At 36.3% G+C, this 26243-nt stretch overlaps 2 protein-coding genes across 4 annotated transcripts in view; both read left to right on the top strand.

Moving 5' to 3' along the window:
* The first annotated feature begins 401 nt into the window (after positions 1–401).
* LOC136843410 (zinc finger protein ZFP2-like) lies at positions 402–14519 on the top strand. 2 transcript variants are annotated; one of them, XM_067111791.1, is made up of 4 exons: positions 402–596; positions 5295–5354; positions 7568–7713; positions 10889–14519. In XM_067111791.1, the coding sequence occupies exon 4, from the start codon at positions 10944–10946 to the stop codon at positions 12741–12743; it is 1800 nt and encodes a 599-aa protein (XP_066967892.1). In that variant the 5' UTR covers positions 402–596; positions 5295–5354; positions 7568–7713; positions 10889–10943; the 3' UTR covers positions 12744–14519. The 2 variants fall into 2 exon arrangements, with proteins under 2 accessions (XP_066967892.1, XP_066967893.1); XM_067111792.1 differs by lacking the exon at positions 402–596 and adding an exon at positions 1666–1689.
* Positions 14520–18542: 4023 nt separating this feature from the next.
* The window catches only part of Taf12 (TATA-box binding protein associated factor 12), a 28640-nt gene continuing 20939 nt past the window's right edge, over positions 18543–26243 (top strand). Inside the window, exons 1-2 of one of the 2 annotated variants that reach the window (XM_067111789.1) lie at positions 18543–18709; positions 24727–24864. In XM_067111789.1, coding sequence (XP_066967890.1) covers positions 24759–24864 — 106 coding nt within the window. In that variant the 5' untranslated portion in view covers positions 18543–18709; positions 24727–24758. The remainder of the gene's footprint in view (positions 18710–24726; positions 24865–26243) is intronic. The other variant, XM_067111788.1, reaches the window with a different exon arrangement.

Genomic DNA, 26243 nt, shown 5'->3' with positions numbered 1-26243 from the left:
AAGCGTACTATTGTCTCACATCCATGAGATTATATCGTGTTTATCATGCAATGAAATGATAATCAACGTCAATAGATTTTAAAACTATACAGTCACTTTTCGTATTTTACTAAGAATTTAGGTGTTACATTGAGCATCAAAACGAATGTTTAGTTACTTAAAGTAAACGTGATAAACTGATGAATAACAGTCACAATAATTTATTACTCTTCATGAAGTATTAAATTCCGTTTTCTATGAAGGCTTACATGGATATGATAAGGCGAAAGCAGAAAACTGCCCAATTCTTGTAATATAAAGTTAATTTCTAATAACTAGTTTTTCAAGGTAAAATAGATAATAATTTACACTAAAATTATTCTGTGATGATGTTTAGATATGCATTTGACTTTTATTCACTTATTCTGGGCGAATTTTAGCGAAACATTACGAGAAAAAATCAGAGATAAACGAATGTGGCAGCGGGCGTGTTCGGACGCGTACTGTTTTTCTGGTCCATTGTTAAAACAACAACAGCTTACATGACTGAAAAGCTGACCATCATTGCAAGCAAATGCAAAATTGTATTTGCAACCGTTGCCATGTCTGTCATATTGGTAAGCCTCCTCGTTTCATTTGCTCGGTCTCCTAACCCGTAGGTAAACGTAGAGCAGTCAAATTAATATGGAAGGGTCCCCCACCCGATCACCTGTCTCCATTGACATTTTACAACCGGTATAAAGGGGTTCATTTTTACTGTCATCTTCATTGTTGACAGTCTCCTGTTGACAGGCAGAACCCGTCCATTTACTGCCCCTAGTGTGAGGATGTCGTAGATTAACATAGGTCATTATAACACTTCTCCATCGTGTATTATTCCCCAGTCAGTGCGCCGTAACCGTAGAGTATCAACTCATGACAGTTCAGTTAGCTTAGTTTATCGTTGCATGTTAGGCCTCGGTTGCCATTTAATTTAATTCCATGGGTCTTTTGATATGTTAGGCTAGTCATAATCCCTTAGACTAGGTTTTCCCTCTCCTTTTGCTTAGGCTTGCCCAGCTGAGTGGCTATACGTACCTTTCAGGTTAGGCAGTAGTTAGGGCCTACCACTGCGGCTAGCATAGCCGAAATGAAAATATTTTGTTAATCACTTGGTGTAACCTTAGGCACAAAGGTTAAAGAGTGGTCCATTGAAGCTCAAATCACAGGTATTTTGTGTGATTTGGATGAAGCTTCATGGAACACCTATAACTACAAAGTAGGCTAGATTATTAAAGTAACTGGTACTGGGTGATCTCATTTGACACGTGAGATATCAGTTTGTAGTGCATTATTGACATTTTATTTTGAATTTTTTGCCTTTTTAGTTAATGGTCTTGTGTTAACCATATTTAGATTGAAAAACAGAGCTGGTGGTTAACCAGCATTCTCTGTCTACCAGACATGACAAGGCAAGATCAGCTTGTAGTATATCTGGACACATAAAGTTAACAATTGAAGTTGCTTGGTTTCAGTTCTCCAGCACCCCTAAGATGCTCAGGCAAACGTCAGCCAGTTCCCCCAACTCCCCAGCACAGACCTCATGCTACGGCAGTAACTGACTGTGATAGCCTATAGAGTCAGTGGTTTTCCAAGACCCTTTGGGAAGGCTCAAACTCCTGACTTCCAAGTAGAATACCAAGACACTAACCACTATACTGGTGGTAACATGTAAGATTTATTTTTAATAATTAGGCCAAGATCAACATTATCTGGTTTTAAGGTGTTATGTTTGAGCAAACAAGAAATTATGCAGCCTAATCTTAGTGTTTTTATTCTGTTGGCAGTAATGTTCAATATCAGCTGCTTTTGGCTCGAGACCAGTTCATGATCATCTGAAAAAAGAAAGTGTCAGTATTTTGAGACTGATATCTCATAGGTGGCATAAAGAGAAGCCAGCCTACCAATTCTGCCACTAACATACCCGTTAAAGGTACTGTAATATATAGTATTTCATCCGAGACTCAAAACACCTACGTGTTTTGAGTTTCTGCAGACTGCTTGAAAGTCAGTATCTTGCCATATTACATAAGCCATTTCTTTTGGCTTGTAATAAGAGGTATTCTTAGTAGCACCAAAATGTGTGCTGTAACCTAGATTGTGAATTATCTAAGGAACTTTGCCAGCTAGTATATTGTCAGTGGCTGCACCTGATAATTTTTATTCTTGCATTCTTACATTCTCAGTGCTAGCCTAGGCTAGCTGTAGGCATTTAACCATAACATTAATACAATCCATTTTTAAATAGCATACCCTCGTTAGGTCAACCAGAGTGGAAAATATACGTAATTTAACCTAAATTTGTTTTTTTTCTGCCCAACTTAAACAGCTTGATGTACAGTAATCATAGCCTGATTCAGAAAGTGAATGTTTCAAGTAAATTTTTCAACAGTTGTTAATGGGAAACCTTTCATTAGTTGTTATGCTCAGAATATTTAACTCTACTATGGGGTATGTAACATACCCCTATGATGTGACTGTTTTCATGTGCTGACCTGCTTTTAGTGTTAGGTAATGTCGTTTTGAGAAAGAATGGAAGTTCAGTAATTATGTTTATGGTTAGCTCAACCATGTTGGTAATCTTGAATTGATAGAATAATACTCCAGATTTTTTGTGAAGTGTATCAGTTTTACAAGCCAGATTAGAAAAGATGCTTAACATTGTGTAAATTTGAGTTGTAAAGCTTTGGATGTGGAATTAGAGAGCAGCAGCAAGAACTGATTGTGGATAGAAATTCAGATGTCTTGGATTGTGGTTCCATAAATATTTAGAATCGTAGTGTAACCCTGCATATTAGATAGTTGATAAATGAGAAGTGTTCTGATCTTTGATGGATGTCATGTGTAGTCATGGTAACTCATGAATGGAGTCTTATAGAATACTTTATAATAACTGGGTGACATGAAATGAGTGGTTTGTGCGAGTTAACTGAGGATATCCAGAATTTGAAGTAACAGAATGTCCCAATATCGAGGATTTGAGAGTTGGCACAGAATTCACATTATGTTTCTTGAAAGGATAAGCATGTGTATGTGTTAAGCAAGAGTGGGCTTCTCCTAGGGTTTCTGTAGCACAGGTTAATCATATTATGTTGATTTAATTTATATTGCTGTCTGTTGGTGGAAATGTATTATGTCAACTTTTCTTCACTGTTTTTCCTGCATAAACAAACATTGTTTAAGCTGTGCTGGCACCAGTAAAAAAGGTGCCAGAAAATGTGACACACCATAAGTTATAGTTTTCCAATTTCCAAGCTTGAATTGAGGTTTATGTGGCTTTGACCATTGTTGTTAATGCAAACCACTCTGGTTTTCTGTTTTCATGCTCAGTGTTCTGAGTGGTGATGGAAGTAAGTTGCATCACTTATAGGACACTCTGGTTGTGTACGTTTCCCTCTCCCAAACTTCTTTAAGGAGAGGTGAAAATTGTTTCACATTCCCCCCTTCTTTGCTTCACTCTCAAAAGCATACTTCCTGCAACATAATGCTGAAATTCTCCAGTGGTTCCTGTGAGAAATAATCTTTCTAGTAGGTTACCAAAGGTTTTGTTATATCTTATACATTTTTTCAGCAAACGTGCATCAAGGGGATGATCATTCTTCTATGATTAATGTCATGGGAGAAGGTATCTCTCTGCTCTGAGTTGTACTCGGCAGGTTGTAGACTTCCCATTTTTACCGTGGTGAGTCAGGTCACTTTCAGTGTCTGACATAAAAGCTGTGGTTTGCCTTTACTGTCATTTAACTGATTAGCTTAGGTCTCTCTCTCCTCTTCAGTGGCGTTGTCTAGGTTAATAAGAGTTGAACAGTCTTCATCTCTTTGGAATTTTGGTCTTGAAGGATTTAGGTTCTTGATGCTTTAAGCTTTACAAGGGTATCTTTCAAGCCTCTGTTCTGGCATTGGACAGTCTTTCCACTTAGACTGTCCTTTCCTGGCTTCAGCATATATAATCAGAGAAGTTCTGTGGCTAGCTCTATCACATTTGGCTTTCGATACGGCAGGGATTGCTCTCATTCCGTCATTCCTCATCAGGATAGGTATCTAAGGATTTGTCTCAATTTGACAAGAGATTGAATTTCCTTGATTCTTCCCTCCAATTCTAAGGTGGCAATCCAGATGAGATACTGCTTTGCTGGCTTGCCCTTTTCAGTACTATTTTAAGTTTTCCATTCCTTGGGTGTGAATTGATTTCAACTTTCATTAGTATTGCTGGAAAGAGTTATCATGGAACTCTTCTTTTGGCTTCATATGGGTTCATTGGACCATCACTTTGTCCGAGGAAGAGGCTACTTCCCTTCCTCTAGGAGGGCTGTTGAAGCCAGGGTCTTTAGTCTCCCCTTCCCTGTTCAGTTGAACTTGTGGTTTTCCAGGTAATGAGGGCAGGTGTCTTGCATAACAAACTTCTTGTTCCTCATTATACCCAAGTGATGCCGCCCACAAGTCCAGAACACTTTACTTCAGGACCTGTGGTGGTTGTCCCATAAGTTGTGTAGCCACCTGAGCTCCATTCCGGGCAAGGTCAGTACCTTGGCCAAAGTACCTAAACCTGGTGTAAGTCTGGAGGTTGAAGTGGAATTATTGAGTTCCATTCCATCAGTATTCCCTCTTTTGAGAGGAACATCTTCGCCGAAGTACACACTGGAGTCAGGTAGGGAACAGGTGGTTGCACTCTAGGCAAACTCTCCTGGTTGATGACTGGGAGGGGACTAGGAAGAGTATATCCAACACACAATTATGGGTTATACAGGACTAAACTGCCTTCTGTCATGAGGTCTCTTGCAGGAGACATATGTTTCTCCAAATGTTTCCCCATTTGAGCAACCCCTTCTTGCTTTAGGAGCAACCCTGAGCCCCAGGGCCCTACAACTCTGCCAAGCAGACTTTGTATTTAAAATGTCATTTAAATGCTTATAAGAACTAGGTGGTTATTTATTATACCATGAGTATAACATACCACATGACTTCTAATTAGCCATATTTAAATTGGTTAAAATTACTCGGTATGATGATGTGGGAAGACTGCAAATGTTAAAATGCACATGTTATGCATGATGAAGTTATTGAAACCCATCACTTATGGTTGAGTACCTGTCTGCCTCAGCAGTATTTTATTGTTCATTTCCAAAAACGTGAAATATATACACTTTCAGAGATGTAGCTTAAGCAGATTCGTTTGTAAGTAATGATCCATGAAATTAGATGCGGAATGTTATATAAGTTGTATACAGTATTTATAAAATAAGAGTTGTGAAAATAATTTTTTTTTTTATTTGCAGGAATGAGTATCGTCTTAAGAGTTAGTTTATCCTGGCCACTGGACCAGTGGTAGCCTAATGGTAATTTAAATTTTGTTTTTAAATTTATGTTAAGTTTGTACTGTATGTAGATGACCCCATTATAGTTTGAGGGAGATATATTACCACAAGCATGAAAGTTTATCTGTTGCCATCCTTGTTTGCTCCCTCTCATTTTATCTATCATATCTTTTGGGAGCAAATTATCTAAAGTGTTATAGTGTACCAGATACAGTGCGTGATCTCTTTTTGGAATGACATGTAGATAATGGAGCTGCATCTTTGAAAAAAATTGGTGATAGAATAAGTAAAAGCGGGTGGTTTTTATCATTCATTTTTATAATTCTCCTTGGCATTCTTTACTTTTCAATACCATCATAAAAGTCATAGTTGAGGGCTGTTCAAAGTAACTGTTTTCAGCAGTACCAACTTTTTGCCGGGTATCATTGTTATTTTCCTTTTGGGTCTTCAGTACCGTCTTGTATCCAGTGCTTTCATTTTGCCTAGCATCATATTGTCATCATGTACCAGTTAAGAAAGAAAGCTTGTAATTAAATAGGAAGTGAGGTAATGGGATTTATCCCCTTGCTTGATGGGCATGGGAAAATATTCAGGAAGCTGGAAAAGATGTGAAATGGGCTAAATATATAAATGACAAAAATGGGTAAATGACATTTGGAATTCTGAAGGAAGAAAATTAAAATGAATTGGAGGGTGAAGCGTGATAGATGGACCAATAGAGTTGAACAGCTGAAAGTGCCTTCATGGAGACTTCATGGAGACAAAAAACAGAAAAGCCTTGACCATCCTAGGTAACTGGTAAATTAAGATAGGCAGCAGAGGAGCTGGTCATCCATGAACTCACCAGAATATAGTATACAAAATCCCAAAGAAAGAGGAGTAAAGAGGCTTATAATAATAATTCTGATTGTGACTTGAGGGGATTCCTTCCCCCAATTACTGCTTTTAACATTTAAGTGCTTTTGCTCCCCTTTTCAACAGTGTCATAGTCTGTAGAATGTTGAGCTTTGATGGCCAGCGTGATGAACAGTAATTACCATAGCTCATGTCCTAAAGTAAATGGACATTAGCCCTTAAAAAACTATACATTATGTTATGGGGACCAAGGCAGTTGCTTAATCATAAGTAAATTATTGGAAAAGCCTTAGAAGATCCCATATATTTATTCAATATACAGTATTCTTTTTCCAACTTAAATGATTTCTGTATGTATATTTATTTGTTTTTAAATGGAAACTTTAAAACACAATAGATTTGGTGTTTATAGTAATCTTTTTTTTTATAATTATTTATACTGTGTTGGTTGACACAGACTTTAATTTGATTTTCATAGGACATAATTCATCCCCAAAGAGGGTGTAGAACTTCCCAAGTTATTTGGTCATGTTACCCAATTAATCTAGAGAGGGAACATCATGGTAGAGTAACATTCATTCATCTTTGTATTATTTGGTGCAGAAGTTACAGTCACAATATCCTTGACAATACAAAGGCAGACAGCCTGTTTAGGAGTACCTCTTTGCATGCAAAGAGATTAGGAAACTGCCCTATGGTGACCTACAATTGGCTGAACAGCTATAATACCCAAGTTGAATAACTATTTGATTCTGCAGCCCTCCCCCAATTAAAGGTCCTAGTCTTGGGGGCTTGGGAATTAAGTTTCCACTCTGGAGTGCTAGAGTTAGAAAGAAAATCATCCTCCATGCAGAATTTTTGGAGATTATGTTTTCAAATTGAGCCAGACACTGTTAGTTGAAGAGGCTTCATTTTCATATCATGTAATCTTTTATTCATTTTATGTAATTTTTTTTAATAAACTTTTTTTGTAAGGAAGAAAAATATTGATAGATTCAGTGAATGCATAAAGAGCACGAATAATTTTTTTTTTATTTGTGTAAATTACGGTACATTAGCAAGTACCGTAATGTATGTTTGCCATTGATAATCTTAGCATTTGTCTTTAATACAAAATTAAATCAAATCGATCAACTCTTTCCGTATGTTTGTGGAATTCAGTGCAAAGAAAGAACAGCCAAGTCTTGCAGGAAGATAAACCAGTTTCAAGCACAAAGAATGTGATCTCAATTTATGTTGCATGGCTTGTATGTAGTTGGCTACTGTAGTAGTGCAAGCTTTATCGTAAAACAATAGTTTTTCATTGTTGAAGTGTTTTAGAATAAATGCTTATTGAAAATGGGAAGACTTCTGTTAATGGAACTCAATTTCTTTTACAGATGCCAGCAATGGTTTATGAAGACTTTTCTTCAGTTTTCCTCCCCTTGGAATAGAGCTGGTGCTCTTTTTTTTTCAATATTAGGGAAAGTGAAAACAACACAAATTCCCATGGAAGGCATTTTAGTGTTAATATTTATCTGCGCAGGTAAGTCTCTCTCTCCCTCTCACACTTTGATATGTATTACTTTTGTATGGTTTTGTGAATTATTATAAATTGAACTGGACATCCAGACATTTTATCAGCATAGAATATGAGCTACTGATTCAGTCTCAGTTTCTACTGTTTTCAGTGAATGAAAATTATGCCTACTTCATAGAAAAAACTGCAAGTACGTATGGGGGAACTGTACCTCATGTAGGAAAACTGCTGGAGAAAATGTTATTTTTTTACTTGTGCACTCCACAGGTTGAACAAAACCATAATTGATATGAAATGCAAAGGAAGCTCACACCATTGTAAGAGAAGTTAAAATGTTCAGTATGAGCTTTCTCAGTAGGCTGGAGAAAGAAATTAATGAAATGCATTGAGATGAATAAGCTGGTCTTTGAAGAGGTGTAGGTTTTTAATAAGAAAAGCATATCAGCCTTGAGTAAAAGTTAAGTATATCTTAGTTTAACCAGACCACTGAGCTGATTAACAGCTCTCCTAGGGCTGGCCTGAAGGATTAGATTTATTTTTACGTGGCTAAGAACCAATTGGTTACCTAGCAGCGGGACCTACAGCTTATTGTGGAATCTGAACCACATTATAGCGAGAAATGAATTTCTATCACCAGAAACAAATTCCTCTTGTTCTTCACTGGCCGGTCGGAGATTCGAACTCGCAACCAACAGAGTGGTAGCTGAGAATGGAACCTGCTCACCCAGCGAGGAACTCAGCCTTGAGTAAGCTCAGGAAGTATACATATCTGGGGGAGTCTAATTTGGGTGCTTCTGACCATGGTAAAGCATGGTAGTAAAAAAATTATTGTGGGAAATTCATCCCATCTCAGAATAGCAAAAAATATCAAGTCGGAATTTAAGATGTGAGAATCAAAAATATTAGTAATCTAAAGAACTTGAAGAATTATCAGGTGAACTACTGTGGGACAGTGTTTTTAAAACTAAATTAATTGCCCCTAAAAATCACAGGTTGTAAATTACCAAGACATAACCCATCATAGCACTTAATTGATGCATTATATGCTGTTATGAGTGTACCGGATTTTTTAAATCTTCACAGAAGATTGTCTGAAGAATATCAATTTCATGATATATAAAAATGCAGTAGAAACAGCAATTTCAAATTGCATATTTGTTAACCCACTAAACACATTATAAAAATGATCACAAGATCATAGACAAGTTCTTTGACTAATTCGCAACGAACAAAAAACAAATGATTCGTTCATTCACTCGTTCAAAATTGTAAAAATTCAAGTTCAGTTAACTTAAAAAATTGACAGGAATAATTTAATAGATTTAATCAACTGTCTTCTGTGAAATATTAACACACCAAAGACCTAGATACATTGGAGAAATTCAAAGACCAGTCCTGTTAAGGTTTCCCTACAATCCTGCTACAGTAGTCTTGCAGCATAGTAATGGCGGTGTTCGTAAATACTCAGTTACTCTCTTGCTTCATGTTCTGTCACTGAAGATGGAAATATTTAGGAGCATGTAATAAAACATACAAGACACAGATTTCAACATTACCCAGTCCATACAAAGCGATCCAAATCTTTTGATGTATGTATTTGCTGCTGTATCATTTAATGAAATGCACCATTTTTCTTTCCCCACTACTAATGCATATGTTTTCACAGCAGAATTTTCTGCAATATGGTCAGTAGTTGAAATTATTAAGAATATATTACCACAGAAATTTGTAATTTTCAGAGACTCCACAAGTGCTTTAGAAGCCCTTCAGACTTCCCCTAAAAATCCTCTTGTGTGTCAAATTCAAGTTTTCATGTCACAAATTTTATGAAAGTGACATAAAATTTGCCAGGCCCCTGCACGTGTAAGCATTTAATGAAAAAAGGTGCTGATAAAGCAGCCAGACCAACAGTCTTTATGTCTAGATCAGATATACCTGTTTCGGTTAGTGATTTGCCATTATCTGTAAAACCCATCGTAGGGCACGGTAGTTATTCCAAATGTTAGTTTTTGCATTACCACTCGGACCTGCTTGGCCATGGTGTCAAAAATTGAAGAGAACCCCTTCTTACATACAGCATGAATTTTGTCACCATAAAAAATGTAGACGATGGTCTGGGTCCTCTTGCTCTCATCTGTAGTTTCCAACGATGTTTAAACTGTTACCAAATTCATTACCTTTTGCTGATACAATGTTTGGACATTGTTGTCTCCCAGGCCAAGTATTCTTTAATGAAGACTTTTGTGACTGGCATAGTAACATTGTCAAAACATCGATTGGTATGTGGAGGTCATGTCTTTCATGTTTTACTAATTTATTCATATCACAGCTAGTATACATATTTTCAATACTATACTAAATTTTTTCATGACATAACTACTCTTAGACATGTTATGGCCATGAGATAGTCCCAGTTTCCCCTTAAAACACTAGATATTATTTCTTTCATCACTCTTATTTATACTAATTTCATGCCCCTCAGAGACACAAGTAACACCACTATCTGCCATGATTTGAAAAACTGCAAACACAAAGTAACACTCGTAAAATTCTGTAAAAAACACAAGGTTAATAAAACTGTATGTTCTAGCAATGCATCCAGAGAAGGAATGAGTTGTGGCATCAGTTACACTATCATACTGGGTAGTGACGACAGTCAACAATTCATAACGTTCTCATTGAAAAGAGAAGACTTTTTGGGTGCTTAGCACTCACATAGAGTAATCATTAGCCCAAATGGGAAGCTCAACCCTCCCCACTCCCTATGCTGCCTACCACCTGTTTAAAGATACCATTGTCATGTTTCAAGATTTCAGGTACTATATTCCCTGACTGACAGCTGAACTCCATGAAGCATCCACTTTTTTTTTTTTTTTTTTTTTTTTTTTTTTTTTTTTTTTAGCAACAATTAAAATCTTATTTGGTACCTTTGGCTAATAGCTAAACTATAAATATGCAGTTTCCCTCCCAAAAGTGACTTACATGTTAAAAATGGATGCATTAAAATTTTTGTCATATTGAAGATATATATAGATGATGAAAGCTTTGCATCAGGAAAAGATATTGAAACTATAGGAGTATATATTTAATTTTTTAAGCATGTGGAAGAGCTATAGTTTACATTTAAAATTGTATGTTAATAGTGTAATATGTTTGAATTTGTTTAATTTTGTCATTGCAGGTAGAGCCTGGTGAGGTGTGGGAAACACCATTTTTTAAGGTTGGAACAGATTAACATGGAGAAGGTCTACGTCTGTAAAGAATGTAATAAGACATTCCCGAAATATTATGATCTTCGCCGACATAACAAACTTCATACTGGCGAGCACCCTTTCATGTGTGAAATATGTGGTTTAGGCTTTACTGATAATAATAGACTTATTATACATGTTGGAAGAGACCATACTGGCCGTAAACCTTTTGAGTGTTCAGTGTGTGACAAAGCGTTTTGTCGCAGTAGTGATCTTAATCGGCACATGAAAGTTCACGACAAAGAACGTTTGCTTGTAGATCATCAGATACTTGATCAAACTTTGGAGTGCACAATTTCTGAAAAAGACACAGGTGTATCTTTGAACAGTGACATTGAAGATTCTCCATTTCATAACCAGTCCCTCTCAGAAGAAAGAGAAAAAACGTTTCATTTATTAGATGATGACAAACACTGTCATTTGAACAATAGTGTTAGTCATTTTTTATTATCTAGAGACTCGCCTCTTTATGTTGAAGGTAAGAGAGGTCTGGGATGTACTGATCTTGATCAAAATTGTGATGTTAAACCCCATGAATCTCTAGGAAAAAGTGAAGAAACACCTGTTTATATTGATGATAATATTCTTGGAATGGCTTCCCATGAGGACAAAGGACCAGCTGACACAGGAGATTTAAAACTTCAGTTCCCTATTGAAGCACCTTATTTGGATGAGAGAATATTTGACCTGACTGAGTTCAACAAAAGTGTCCCAAATAGCAGTGAAACTAAACAAACTGGTGTTGCAGTTCAGAATATCAATAGACGACAGATGGCTGGTAATACAGGAGAAAAAGCTAAACTTGGGTTATATACGGGCGATCGGCCTTATCTTGGCAGACCCTTTGAGTGCAAATATTGTGAGAAATCATTCACTAAAAGTAGCGATTTAAAACGTCACCTCATGATTCATACAGGAGACCGGCCTTTTGTGTGTAATTTGTGTGGAACAGGTTTCATAGAGAAGTCAAAGTTGATTGTGCATACACGACATCACACTGGTGAGAGACCCTTTGAGTGTCAAGACTGTGGCAAAACATTCATCAAGAAGAGTGATATGACCAATCATAGGAAGACGCATTCAGGAGAGAGAAACTTTGTTTGCTGTGAATGTGGAAAGGCATTTATTAAGAAGAGTGACCTTACAAGGCACACACGTCTCCATACAGGGGAGCGTCCGTATGTATGTGTAGTGTGTGATGCTGCATTCACAGAAAGTGGGAAGCTGAAGAAGCATACTATGGTTCATACTGGGGAGAAGAATGTCCAGTGTGACACCTGTGGGAAGCGATTTGCCAAAAACTCTGATCTGCGTCGTCATACTAGAATACATACAGGAGAGCGTCCTTACGTTTGCACCTTATGTTCTAAGAGTTTCACATATTCCCAGATGCTCAAAGAACACTTGAAAAAGGAGCACAATATCACAACACTAGCTTCAAATCAGAGTCTACAAGATACACAGTTTGCTGATGTAGTTGATAGCATCAACTCTTCCATTGTTACTCCAGCTTTGGCTTTCCTTGTGAACCAGAATCAGAATGAGAACTCGGGTAATCAAGCATCTGGAACTTCAGATTCTATGAAGAACAGTTTATCATCAAAAAATGAAGCTACTGGGTCTGGAAACATGTCAAAGTGGAATACAGATAATCCTGAAAATGCAAATTATCCTACTTTTTCTAGAGTGGACTCAGAGATCCTCAATGTCCAAAATCCAAATAATTTTGGAGAGTCAAATCTCTGCATAAAAGAAGAAATGATGCCAGTTGAAGAGAACAATTAAAACTACAGATTTTGTTACTTGCATGTGTTAATGAGAATTGTGGGTGGAGTTTGTCTTCTCCAAGGAGCTACTCTGCCTGTGTAGCTGAGTAACATTGTAAATAGCTTGTGGATATGCACATTCAGTAATGAAATTTATGTTCAAGTTTTATTGAATACAGTATTTAGATGTACATACTGTTAGTATTTCACTATCATCAGATTAATATATTTACATTCACTTAACATTGTAGTTGATTACATTAACTGTAAATACTGTAGCACAATAAAATGCATACCTTATCAATTAAATTACACAAGTTCTTGTAATTTTTGCATTAGTGTGTAAAGTACAGGTACTACTGTATGTGTATAAGATATTTTGCACCTTTCATCATTTAGTATTTGCAAGGCTTTTTAGAGTGAGTTGCATTGTACATGTACAGTACTAGACTTTCTATATAAATTGACAGGATTTTTCAGCACTTTTAAAGTTAATTAAAGGAAGTGTGGTAAGATGCATTTTAGAGCAATATTAAATTTGATATTAAGTATCAAAAGCACTGCTTTGTGTAGTCTTTTATATTCTGCATGTGCATATTAAATACAGACTGTGTTCAGAGGTTTATAATTACAAGGGAAGTAAAAAAAAAAAAAAGACATTTTTCAACCTTTAATATATTCATATTCTATTCCTTTGACGGTAAATAATGCCTTACATTGAACCTTGTTTGTAAAATGATTTTGATGGTTTTCATTTTGAAATTATAAACTGAAAGGAAAAACTTGACTTTAAAACAAGAGGGCATTGATTACTATTTTGGATGAAGGACGGTTTAATGAATTTGGTGGTTTTCAGTCAAATCACGAAAAGATAAAAGAAAAGGCAATGAATCACAGTGTCTACCACTTGGCACAGTCTTGATTGGAATCTTAGTTGCTGTCAGGAATTACAGTAACTTGTTCTTGTTGGTGACTAAAATAAATTTTATATTCAGCATTTTGAACCTTTAATGTCATATGGGTAACTACTGTAGTTGTTTAGTTATATTGTACACTCAAATGAAACTTTTTGATATTTATTTTCTTTTTTCAAGATCCTTTGTTTTAGTTAGTGTACTCTTACTTAATTACTGTATTTTGTTTTAGGAAGCTCTTAAAATAATATACAGCTCACACTGGTCCTTAAAATGCAGAGAGAAGAAAATACAGGTTTATTTGTTGTTTTTCTGGTAACATAATTTTCATTGTTGCTGTTGTTGAATTTTGTTTATTGTTCCCTTTGACTGATCAGGAATTGGAAGTAGGAAAATTTTGAAGACTCGGTCATTAGAGAGAGAGAGAGAGAGAGATGTTAAAAAGGTGTCATTCAGTGTCTGAACCACACTTTGTCACCAAGTGTTAATGGACTTCCTTCTGAGGTGATGCCAGACCAGCAGCTTTAAGATTGGATTGGGTATTTGAGGAAGAGTTATTTCTCTACACTTTTATATGACATTTATTGGAAGTTACCAAAACTATTGTAATTTATTACAATTTTAAATTGTTAAATATTACAACCAAATTGTTGAACCAGGAGTCAGCAGTTTAAATTTAAAGACTTTTATATATATATATATATTTGTGTACTGTATACTTGATTTACAGAGTTGAACGCATAAATTGTTTCATATGCTGTAGTCATATATAATCGCCATATTTTCTTTGAACTTCAGTCTGGTTTGATGCTTAATGCTTTTGTTAAAAAATATTTTTTCAGGGAGTTTCCCAATTTTTTATTTAATAAATATTAATATGCTGGCTTTGTATTTCTTACACTATTCCAATATTAAATGCAAAAAATACACTTTATGCCAACACAGTGCTTAGTGCAGTATTGTACCTAAAATTTTAACACGGTATTTTGTTTGTAGTAAAGTATGCGAAAGTGGTAAAGAGATTTTTCGGTTAATTGCTAAGAATTATGTTGAAATTGAACATTAATGTGTAAAGTGCGTGGCTACTAATTAAAGTGTAAAGTACGTAGCGACTCACCAAAAAATCTTGCGTGTACGAGATCATGAAGATGAAAATGTTAGACACTCTTGATTGAAAAGAGACAGTTCAGAGAAATACAACAAAAATTTAACAAGGCAGGAATTATAGTTTAACGTGATAATTATCCTCTCATTGTTTAATAGGATTTACTTAATTACAATGTTAGCCGTCGGAAGCTGTCAGCATGATTATATATATATATATATATATATATATATATATATATATATATATATATATATATATATATATATATATATATATATATATATATATATATATATATATATATATATATATATATATTTATATATTTATATATATATATATATATATATATATATATATAATATATATATATATATATTTTGTGTGTTTTACACCAATCAACTGGGGAATTGTCTAGATTACAAGGGCATTGTTAACTTTTCATTTTAATTTTTAAGTACATTATATACCGTGCCTCTTAGCAACCGTCCAGCTGTCGTGTTGTTTTACCATCCACATACCCTAAAATATGAAAATTCCCACTTTTCCAAACACTAGATCATTCAGTAAGCTGCTCCCTGAACTAAAAGATGTGTGAACCGGCAATAAAAGAAGAAACTAATGTTTGATACCCTCTTGAATTGTAAAGCATACATTGCATTAATAAAAGCCAAAAGGAAAAATCAATTAAACCTGTTGAATAACTATCATACATCAACTGGAGCTGACATATCAACGTGTTTATTATATACAAAGCAAACGATCTATATGCAGGTATATTAGACTATGGAAGCGAAATAAACATATTGCTCAGCATGAGACTAAACATTTCATTTAAGATCGTTGAATATATAACGAGTGTTTCAATCCTCCCCAAAAACACGTTTAAGTTGAAAAGTGGAAAACCATCTCTCTCTTTCTCCCCCTACCGTGACTTTATTGGTATCTATACAATGTTTTAATGATTCAGGCAAGTAATTCGCCAACTCAAGAGCTCTTCAATCTAAGATACATTTCCTTAATCATTCACCACCACTTCAAGTTAAAGCCAAAATAAATTTTTAATCATTATGTGTAAGCTATGCATAGTAACCGACATGCTGTCAAACGTTTCTTGAATGACTGCCCAACTTGGAATTAAGAATAAGCCCCAAGAGAGTAAAGATTGTTAACTCCGTTTTAATAACGAAGATTCTAAATCTGTCGGGGGAGAATCAACAGTATCCCTTTTTAGCTCTTCCGGCTCACCGTGCAGGGAAAGGTGATCGTTTCTCCTAGAGGAGAGCAAAATAAACCATGGCGACTACTACTGTAGTTTCCATAGGTCTTAACTGGGCGACTTCGTGACTTTGGGTGGTGATCATTGGTCTAGAATCTAGATGATAGAAACCATTCGATATCTCAGAGGCAACGAATTTACGTGTATACCACGAGCAATATTGGGCGGTGGAACCATTAAACCATTTATTAATTCCGTTTGGTAGCATAGCATAAAAGAAATGTATTTTAAACTGTATTTCAGGGTAACTTTGCTTATTGAATGCAGTAATGTTCAAGAATTTACGATATTCGTAAAAATAAAACAGCCTTACGAAACTAGAATACCTGTTTGACAGACGACAATGATACAAACGCAAAGCACAATATACATAAAAAAATGTAGACTGTATATAATAACTTTGGAAAACAGAAGAAACATGAAAATTAGATTTCTTTGAATCCTAGGGCATATGAATAACACCGCACCGGAGCAGTATAGTTGTTATCTATCAATGCTGATTTTGGAAATGCTCTTTTGGTTAAAAGATTGCCTATCTGAATTTTATATAAAAGTTTTTGATGTTTACTTCTTTCTTTCTGCTAAGGTCCCACTCCGCCGAATCCGTTGTGTGAAACCCACGCAAACTTATCAGCCATATATACAATAATGCAGGAACATTCTGAGATTTGTACGGCCTACTCCATATTAAATGTTATGTCCACACTATCACGACACTCAGAATAAAAATGTCTTCAAGTTTTCTTGAAACCCTTGATATTTTCACTCATAATATCAAGTGGAAGCTCTTTGTACAGTCTTGAAGTGGTAAATTTAAAGGTTCTAAAACCAACATTCGAAGTGCATCTTGGCTCAGATAACTTGAGACCACCAGTAGCTATTCCTGGGTTGGACCCCATTCGTTGGCTGTATATTACGCAGCAAGTCTTTCAAATGTTTTGGACACCCAGTCTCGATAGATTATGGGGTCATCAAATATATATATTTAAATATTATTATAGGTTTCATAGGGAGTCGGTGCAACAGGGGTAATCCTGTCACCAGATGCGACATTCTACATTAATCTTACCTCTGCATTTAACATATTTTGCTTCCTAACTTTCCATCTTATGCAGATTATGATAGACAGAGTTGCAATTGTCCACTCAATTTATGACACAATTAATCAAATGTTTTCGCACAGAAGTCTCATCAAGATATATTTTAACAACACGACTGATTTGAGTACCAAGAGAAATATGGTTCTGGTAGTGTACTAAGTCATGTACTTTGTCAGCAGTTAGAACTGGATTACTATTTCTAGCCGAAAATCTCAAAGGTTTCTTAATTTTTTTCCTTACAACGAACATAAACATTAGTAACAACGTCACTTGACCTCCCATTTTTATCTCCGGCATGATTTAGGCAGAAAAAAAATTACACTTCATCCTCAAGTGGCTTGAACTTGCCCCCATATCCCTGTAGTGCATTTAACGGTACAATCGTATAGATGTAAAATACGACTGAACATGATACTCCTTCTTAGGGTACTCCTCTTCTTAGTGTTTCATAAGATGAATGTGAGCTTCCAATCTGTAACCAAGTATTTTCTGCTACACTGTAGTCTGTAAATTATTCAGGTGTTCGTGTATTCCTATCAAAAGCAGCACTGAGATCGAATAAGACCAGAATACCATTTCATCCATCATTTCTGACAGACCATTTTCAAGTGAGCATACAGCATTTACTGTACAATATTATTGTTTTTCCGTTAATGCATTTGCTCCTCCCAGATGACTATTTAGTTGTTCAAGAATTACACATTCTATAATTTTGGATATACATGATAGATTTGAGACAGACCTGTATGAACTTAGATTTTGCTAATCAAATGCATGTTAAGTGACAGCCGTTTCCTCAGATGTTTGGAACCTGCATTTACGAGATACTGAAATTTATAGATCAAGGAAAAATTTTCCACTCTAACAAATTCAGATTTGGCATCAAGTCATTTACACAGATTGTTTTCTTTATCTTTTAAATAAACCCAAGAGTGTCATCATTATTTTCAGTGCTAAATCTCGTTCGTCTTTCATTTGTATAAGGCTCAGTCCTTATCTGATTCGGCTCTTCAACAAAGGTGACGATTATACTCTCAATTTTCTTCTTAAAAATCAAGAAAATTAAATGCCATTCTTGATCGCTGAAACCTTTAGAGAGCCCTTTTCCCCTTTACATTTCTGGTTAAGCTATCAAGAAGTCTATACAATCTATTCAGATCAATTTCTGCTTCTCATTTTCTGTTTATAATCAGTAAACTAAACGTTGTGTCGATTACAAGGTCTAGATTTATAGAAGACCCTTCTCAATTTGACAAAACGGTGGTTAACACTAATTCAGAACGAATACTCATATTTCATCTAATGCTATGATAACGGGAAAGCAATACGGGATACGTAAGTTTAAATACTGTTGATAAAATCTATAAAAGAATTAATTGACGTCTCTTTGTTTTGACAAGCAGTGACATTTGCTAACATTAGCGCAACTTGCTGTTATTAGCATACTGCAGTTATTGCCAGAATGCCAGTGGTAACGCTGTCTGGGTTGTTTTAGTTGATGACATATAGACCTCGAAGCAGGTACAACGTACTCGAAACAATTGTTCTCGTTTGACTCAACTTGTATTTAAGCCATATTTTTGGGTAAGCAGACCGAAAAGTGTCATTTTGACCCGTGGAAGCTATTCTGCTTTGTTTTTGGACCAATTAAATCGCTGTTTTCCAGTTAGATAACTTGTGTTGGGCTAGTTGCGTATCTTTTCTAGACCAGGCTTAGTCTAGCTTAAGCTGTTGTAAGCTTTGTTGTACTGTCGAAGCCCCTCGATATTGCCGTTGGTAACCAGATTTCAAGGATGGGATTTCTAGAACCTTATGTACACTACTAGAAAATTCGTTATTTAACTGGGCGAAGAGGCCACTGGGTTAGGCTAATCTGAGTTTGGTTTGGATAGCCTGACCCTAATTTGAAAATGGGAATTGGAATGATTACAAGCCCAGGCAAGGCTTTGCTACCCTGTTTTATTTTTCCTAAGCACTTCCAGTATTTATATTTGAGAATAAAAGTAGCCTGTGCCTACTGGATAACTAGACTGAAACCAGGAGTTTATTGCTGTAACATAAAGTAGGCTAGTAGTCTGGTTGGGCTACCATAGCATAATATACCCCCAGGCTAGCCCTGGGTAAAGTATATTCACCCACAACAAAGGTAGCCTAGTAAGATTTTGGGTAAAAGGCTGCTGTTATTTTTTAATTCTTTGCAAAATACATAGCCTATATATTGTAAATCCAAAAACATTTTCCTGGGTTTTCATGTGTTTTAACTGTTATTGTTGATTGCTTGTTGCAAATCACAATTTTGCTTTTACGCAGACCCCAAACAGGCCTATATAACATTTATAGGGACCTTGAAAGGAAACTGGGGGTCTTTAGAAGAGGAGCTTTAAAATGGCTGGTTGCATGAACAGGAACGGTTTAAACTGCATATCCTAGACTACACGAAAAGCAATCACAATCACGTTCTTTCATGTGCTTTAGTCACAGGACACATTATATAGGACAGAGTTGTCACATGTCAACAGGTCCATCATTTTACCCTCCTTAGCCTAACCTAGGGTGCCAGTCCTTCCTTGTTCAGGGACCTTTAACCCCCATATCATCCTGACTTACAGGGCTATAAATCAAGAAAATGAATTACTGAAATTCATCTCAATCTAACCTTGCACACTGTCGTAACTGGATCTCAGCTTATTCCTTACCTTGCATCAACCCAACAATTCAATTAACAGGACACAGTTTCTACAGTGAAGGGGGTTACTGCATTTCCAGATGGTTAAAAATGAATCTTATTTGTGATTTTGAATGAAATTAATAAAGTCGTTGCCTTCACTATTAGCAGATATTACACACAGGCAGACATGGTGAAACTGAATAGTATTGCTGGGTGTAGAGCACTGGCTGGGGTCAGAAAACTTCCAAGTGTGTTAGCATGAATATTTATGTTTTATTTTGTTTTAAATGTTAGGTAATTATTTGACAAAAGAAAAAAAAGAAAGCTTGCATAAGTGTTTTTGAATAGTGCTTGTGCTTTGAGCGCCTGTCACCTTCCAGTACCCAAGAGCTTAAGAAATGAAATAACTTTGAAACAGTAACAGTGATCTTAGACAGCGATGCAGATCTTCCTGTTTTATCAGTAAATGAACAGCTTTCCTCGCTGTATTACCTAAGAAAAAATAGCCAAAAGGACTATTGTTCTGTCATTTCTGATGCTGAATTTGGTGTTGGTAAGGAATTATGATGCCGCAATGTCACCACATTTTGAATACTGTTGGTAGCCATATTTACAGGGTATGCAAGAAGGTAGCTGGCTATATCTGAAAGTAGGGCACACTAGTCCATGTTGTTTGCTCTTCAAAATTATCTTAACTAATATATTTTGATCATTATTTGGTATCACAAATTGCATTCTCTTGCTAACTGAGTTGTGTCAGACTTTATTCTCATGTTGGCCATGTCATCAACTCTGATTTCTCTATTTGTAAAGCAAAACTGGTCAAGTTAGAATCTATGTGTATGGCAAAATGGGGTTGTTTTAGTCATAAAAGTGAAGCTTCTTTGACTAGTTAAATAAAAGTGATTGCAAAATGAAAAATTAAAGCTTTTACAGTTATAGTATATGTTAAGTAAGTGACATTTCTTAACTGAAAATGAGAAACAATCTGCTGGTTCTTTCTTCACTTTTTTCATATAAGGAATGATCACCGCCATTCAGCAAAAGGGTTACATGACCAGCCAGCCATTGATATGAAAGGTGATCCACAGGGAAACTATGAATAACACTACTGTACACACCAATTCTCAGTTAATTTTGGCATTTGTTTCCAGATTCTACCATTCATATTAATAGTATTTGATGCAATTATTATACCTGAAGTTTTATGAAAAGTTTGGATCACCTTCCTCTATATGTTTTGAGGTTTTCATATTTAAAAGGTGGTATGTACATTACTGTTGCCAGAGCATGAATGCAGGAATGAAAAATAAAGTAATGCCACTGAACTTATATAAATATACATATGCATATATAACTGCTGTATACTATAAGTTCTGTGTACTGGAGTTTGCTCATTCTACAGCCTCTCCAGCTCCAGTGTTGCTGAGGGTCTTAGGACATCTAACTTTCTTTGAAAAGTTTCTACAATTGAATGATAAGTGGTAGCTCATTACAACCAGACAGCCTGCCAGTCTTAGTTTCCCAGGGAATTTTAGCAGACTTTGCTGGCAGGGTCTTGGGAACCTTCCTGTAGGAGTTCTTCACATACTACCTTTTCTAGAACTATTGCTGTTAATATATTATTCAAAAGAGCAACTGCACTCTCATTTCTCAGATTTAGTAGTGTCAGGAGAGGGGTTCACAGAGGAAGAGGGGTACGTTTATATCAACCTTGTTGAATTGAGGGCAACATTCCTTACCCTTCAGGTAAGGAATGCTAGACAGGGGGCAAGGGAAGCCTTCAGGGCTTCCCTTGCCCCCTGTCTAGCAAGGTTTTTGGCAATATGTTTGAAAATTCTACCACAGTGGTATGTCTGTGGAATAAGGGAGGCAAAAAGTTGCCCCCCCTTTTTTTTTTATTTTCCAGTAGACATCTATTTGTTGACACTGGCACACAATGTTATGGGTACAAGGATGCTTAGGTTTGTCCCAGAGGAACATAATGATGTCACTGACATGCTTAGGGGGGAAAACCAAGTCTTGCCTGAAGAGTGGTCACTTCTTCCAGAGGTATTCAGGATGCAGGGTGTTATGGAGAATAGGGCATTCCCCTGTGGACCACTTTGCTATGCAATAATTATTCGTCTTTCTTGGACCAAACAATATTGGGAATTGATGCCTCTAGAAGTCCGTACTTTTCCTTCTTCCTCCCCCCTCAACATCTGGTACTGTACTGGCCAAGTCTGCTGGACAGTGAATGTGACTGGTATTCCTGCTTTGGCCATGGTTCCCAGATTTGATCCAGCACCTTTGGTTGGAATATCCTATAGGTTTTCTGAGCTGAGAAAATTACTTCATCAGCCTTACTTTTCTTGAATTTACCAGAACCTTGGTCTCCACAGTTTATACACTTAGAGGATATCAAGTGTTGTTTCATTAGTGGAAGCTTATCAACTGAGGTTATTGCTAACACAGGGAAAGGCTCATCCTCAAAGTTATACTGGTCAAGTGGCAAGTAATCTGCAGTTGAGGCAACAAAAAGCATTAATCTACTTCATTTCTCTATTCCAGGAGCATTAGATTTCTTATCTCTTTGATGAAACAAGGAAATTTTGTATACATCTGCTATTATGGAGTACATGTCAACACTAGCATAGGTTTTTGAAAGCAGAGGTTTCTCTGATGAGTTGAGATGGATGTGTCAGAACTTCTGAGAAGCTCCTTGTAGATGTCTCAGACTTCCTTGGTGGGACTTATCTCTGGTCTTGGATTATCTTTCTAGCAAAGATTACAGACCTTTGGATTTGGCTTCTCTCAAAGATTTAAGCTGTAATTCTGTTTCCCTGCTGGTTCTTCCTTCTGCCATGCGAGTGAGTTGGTCTGTCAAGTCAACTGACATGTTCCAAGAACTGGCAGAGTATTAGCATGCCATACATTGTAGACCATGTTACAGACACTGGTAACTTCCTTTTATCCTTAAGCTTCTCCAGAATTTGTCATTCTCTTTTTACCAGTTCAACTGGAGAATGAAGAATATCTTGCCTCATACCTGGTCAGATAAGTGGAGGATTATCTTAAGAAAGAAAACCAAATCTCTTATCTGTTTTTATCCACTGGCATGATCAAGTGGAAAGTGTTCTTGTATGGTTTCAAAATTGACCTCACAGACCCTTACTTTTCTTCCATCCCTAAAGCATGTGCACGTCTGAGGCCAGTAATCCGTCCACATATGGTTTCCTGGTTTTTAAATGACGTGTTGAAGTTAGCCTCAGATATCGATAATCAGTCCTGCCCCTACCTTTCCTTGTTGAGGAAAACGTTGTTCTTAGTTAGCCTGGCTTCAGGTGCTAGAATTTCAGAGCTGTCTGCACTCTCTAGGGAACCCAACCACGTCGACTTCCTTTCATCAGGGGAGGTTTGCTGATTCCTCACCCTACCTTCCTGGCCAAAAATGAAGATCCAGCATAGGTGGTCGCCTTGGAAAATTCTCCTCTGCCTCTAGACCTGTCCCTGTGCCCAGTTCATACTTTGAGGGCTTATTTAGACAGGTCCTCTCACATCTCTTCTGGGCCTCTCTTTATCAGGGAAGGAGGGGGTAATCTCTCTATGTCTGCTATTAGACAACAGATCCTTTACTTTATCAAGCAGGCTAACCCTGACTCAGTCCCAAAAGTTCATGATATTAGAGCTGTGGCCACCTCCATTAATTACTTTCATTACATGAATTTCACGGATCTTACCAGGTACACGGTTGGAAGTCACCCTTGGTTTTCAAACGTCACTATTTGAAATCCTTAGAAGCTCTTAAATTCTCAGCAGTCGCGGCAGGGAACGTTGTTCCTCCCTCTGGTTCCCTTTCTGATTCCTAGTCATTTCCTCCTCCACTGCCTCAGTTATCCCCTTACGGTCATTTCAGTCAGGCTTGCCTTGACTTCTCACCTGGCTGTGTTATCCATGTGTTTGTCTAAATGACACATTTAAGTTACAAGGTTTTCAATATTGTATAGTTATTTTGTTTATGTATATTTTTCACATTGTCATGTTAATTTTAAGCTAACATCAGTTTCTTTTGTACATTGTTGTTATTGTTACTAGCGATTAAAAAAAAAAAAAAAAAAAATTTCTTTTGGACCTTCGGTCTTCTGTCCCCCTTAGAATTTTTATCTCTTTAGTTCAAGAATGATATTTATTTCTCTGTTAATTTTTCATCGGCTGACACGGGACCCGATCCAGAAAAGGGATTTTGTGAAGGAAAAATCTATTTCTGGAGAGGGGACCGTGTCACCCGATGACCCACCTCCATCATGTGTCATGTGTCCTCCCATAGTAAACATCATTCTGGTGGGGTGATGCTTTCAAGGAATGCGGCTAGCGGTGTTTTGTGTGCTGTCCGCATGAGTGGTGCATGGGTTTGTAACGGCACCTCCTGTGGGACTTTTGACCTTGGGATCTCTATAGGATAAGGTTCCGTGTTTTTGTAGTTCACCCTTTTCCATACACGACTCCATCTGATGGAGCTCGCTCTGGGGGTAGTAACTCCAGCATTTCATTTAGCTTTCTCTGGTATCTAGCAACGGAATTACCTAGAAATAAGTGCTGAATGGACTTTTTCATCGGGTGACACGGGACCCGATCCAGAAATAGATTTTTCCTTCGTCAAAATCCCTTTTCTTTCTGGCTAAGGCACGTAATTTTAAACCTTATGGTAGATTATTAGAACTTTCTTAGAGTTCCAACTCACAAGTGGCTGGTTCTTTATTTAGCTAGGTACTTAATCATTGCCAACCTTTCAGCTTGAATTTGCTAAATGTGTTAGAACGTATAGTACTAAATGGGATTAAAGTATATGTTTTGATTATGCTTTGTATGCTTTGAGTTGTTGATTAAATTTATATGTGAATTTTTATATGTGATTTATATTAATTAGTTCCAATTTAATTGTATTTTTCAGAGAAGTCTTCAAGGTGACAGAAATCTTTGATCATGTCGCAGCCAGTGCAACAAGTTGTTGGGGGTCAAGTTGTTCAAGGACAAATGGTTCAGGTTCAGGGTCAAGTGGTTTCTGGAACCCAGGTTGTGAACAGTGCAGGTGAATTTTTTTATCTGTATTTTTTACTTTTTATAATCCAAAAGACAACCTGCATTCAGATTTTGCCCATGAAGAGTAGAATTGCTGATTTAAATCGGTGATTTATTTACTAGTATAAACTAATCACAGAATTATGAATTCACATTAGTTGTCTTTTTATTTTATTGGTATATCAATAGTATTGCACCTCTTTTTATATAAATAGTATGTTCATATTCCTTTCCAAACTTATTTTACGCAAGCCCAAAGTCATAAGTAGGAAGACCTAATTTGGTTTCAGATGGTATTTACTGGCATATTTTCCTCAGCAAGTATCACTTAGGTAGTGTAAAGGTTAGTAAAAAAAACCGAGAATTACACTATTGGTGGTATATTTACTCTCTAATATACCAAACTTGGGTAACACCAAGCTGTGACACCACACTAAAATGTATATGAAGTTTATCTTGATATAACTACAACTATGCAGTATATATGATTTGTATCATTATTTGGATATTAGTTATAATGAATTAATTATCATTTATAATCTCTCAGGCAGTATCTCATCATTTGGATAATGTTATTTATAGTTTTTCTTTTAATGGGTAGAATATAGAAAGAATACTGTAAAAACCATTTGCTAAATCAAAAACTAAAATTATGAGTGCTTATTTTTCATTTAACATTATTTGAGAAAAGGATGCTTGAATTTCACTTTCATAAAACTGTTCAAATCTAAAGATAAAGTGATGGGAGTTATCCGTATTTATAAGACGTGGATGTAATGGTTATAGTTTCTGACAAAATTATATTTTAAACGAATGACAGTACCCGAAAGTGGTCAGAATATTTGACAAGGTCATGAGTAAATGTTATGTGACATAAAGATAAAAAAATTTGTTTTTACAGATGTACTGTATAAGCCGCTGTTGATATCTTCACTTTTCCTATTGCCCATAAATTGTACATACCATAACTTAGGTGGACTGCTGTTAGCTCAGAGAGTTATGTTCTGCCTCTTATTACATGTCTGAAAATCAAATTTCAGAGTACATTGGTATAAAGATTCTTTATTTTCCACTACTGAGAATTTCTGGTGGCTTCATAGGAAATGCCTTACATTTTGTGAGACAGTTTGCCAACTGTTGGTTGAGTTGATGGCAGTTATAACACTTCTGTTGTATGTTCGTGTCGTGATGCTCATTTGGTGTTTGGAAGCTGCATTATCTCACTATCTCACTAGCCAAAGCACAGATCTATATTCCATTCCTCTCCTGATTGCAGACTTAGAATTTCAGCAGCCAGTGTTGAACGAACAAGTCTCTTGATATTTTCACTACTACAACTCACTGGACACACATTGCCAAGATTCCTAGATGTTCTCCTCACCATATCAC

The sequence above is a fragment of the Macrobrachium rosenbergii genome, chromosome 11, assembly GCF_040412425.1.
Source record: "Macrobrachium rosenbergii isolate ZJJX-2024 chromosome 11, ASM4041242v1, whole genome shotgun sequence".
Taxonomy (NCBI): Eukaryota; Metazoa; Arthropoda; class Malacostraca; order Decapoda; family Palaemonidae; genus Macrobrachium; species Macrobrachium rosenbergii.
The sequence above is the reverse complement of the archived record's forward strand: the minus strand, read 5'-3'. Positions and strand labels throughout refer to the sequence as shown.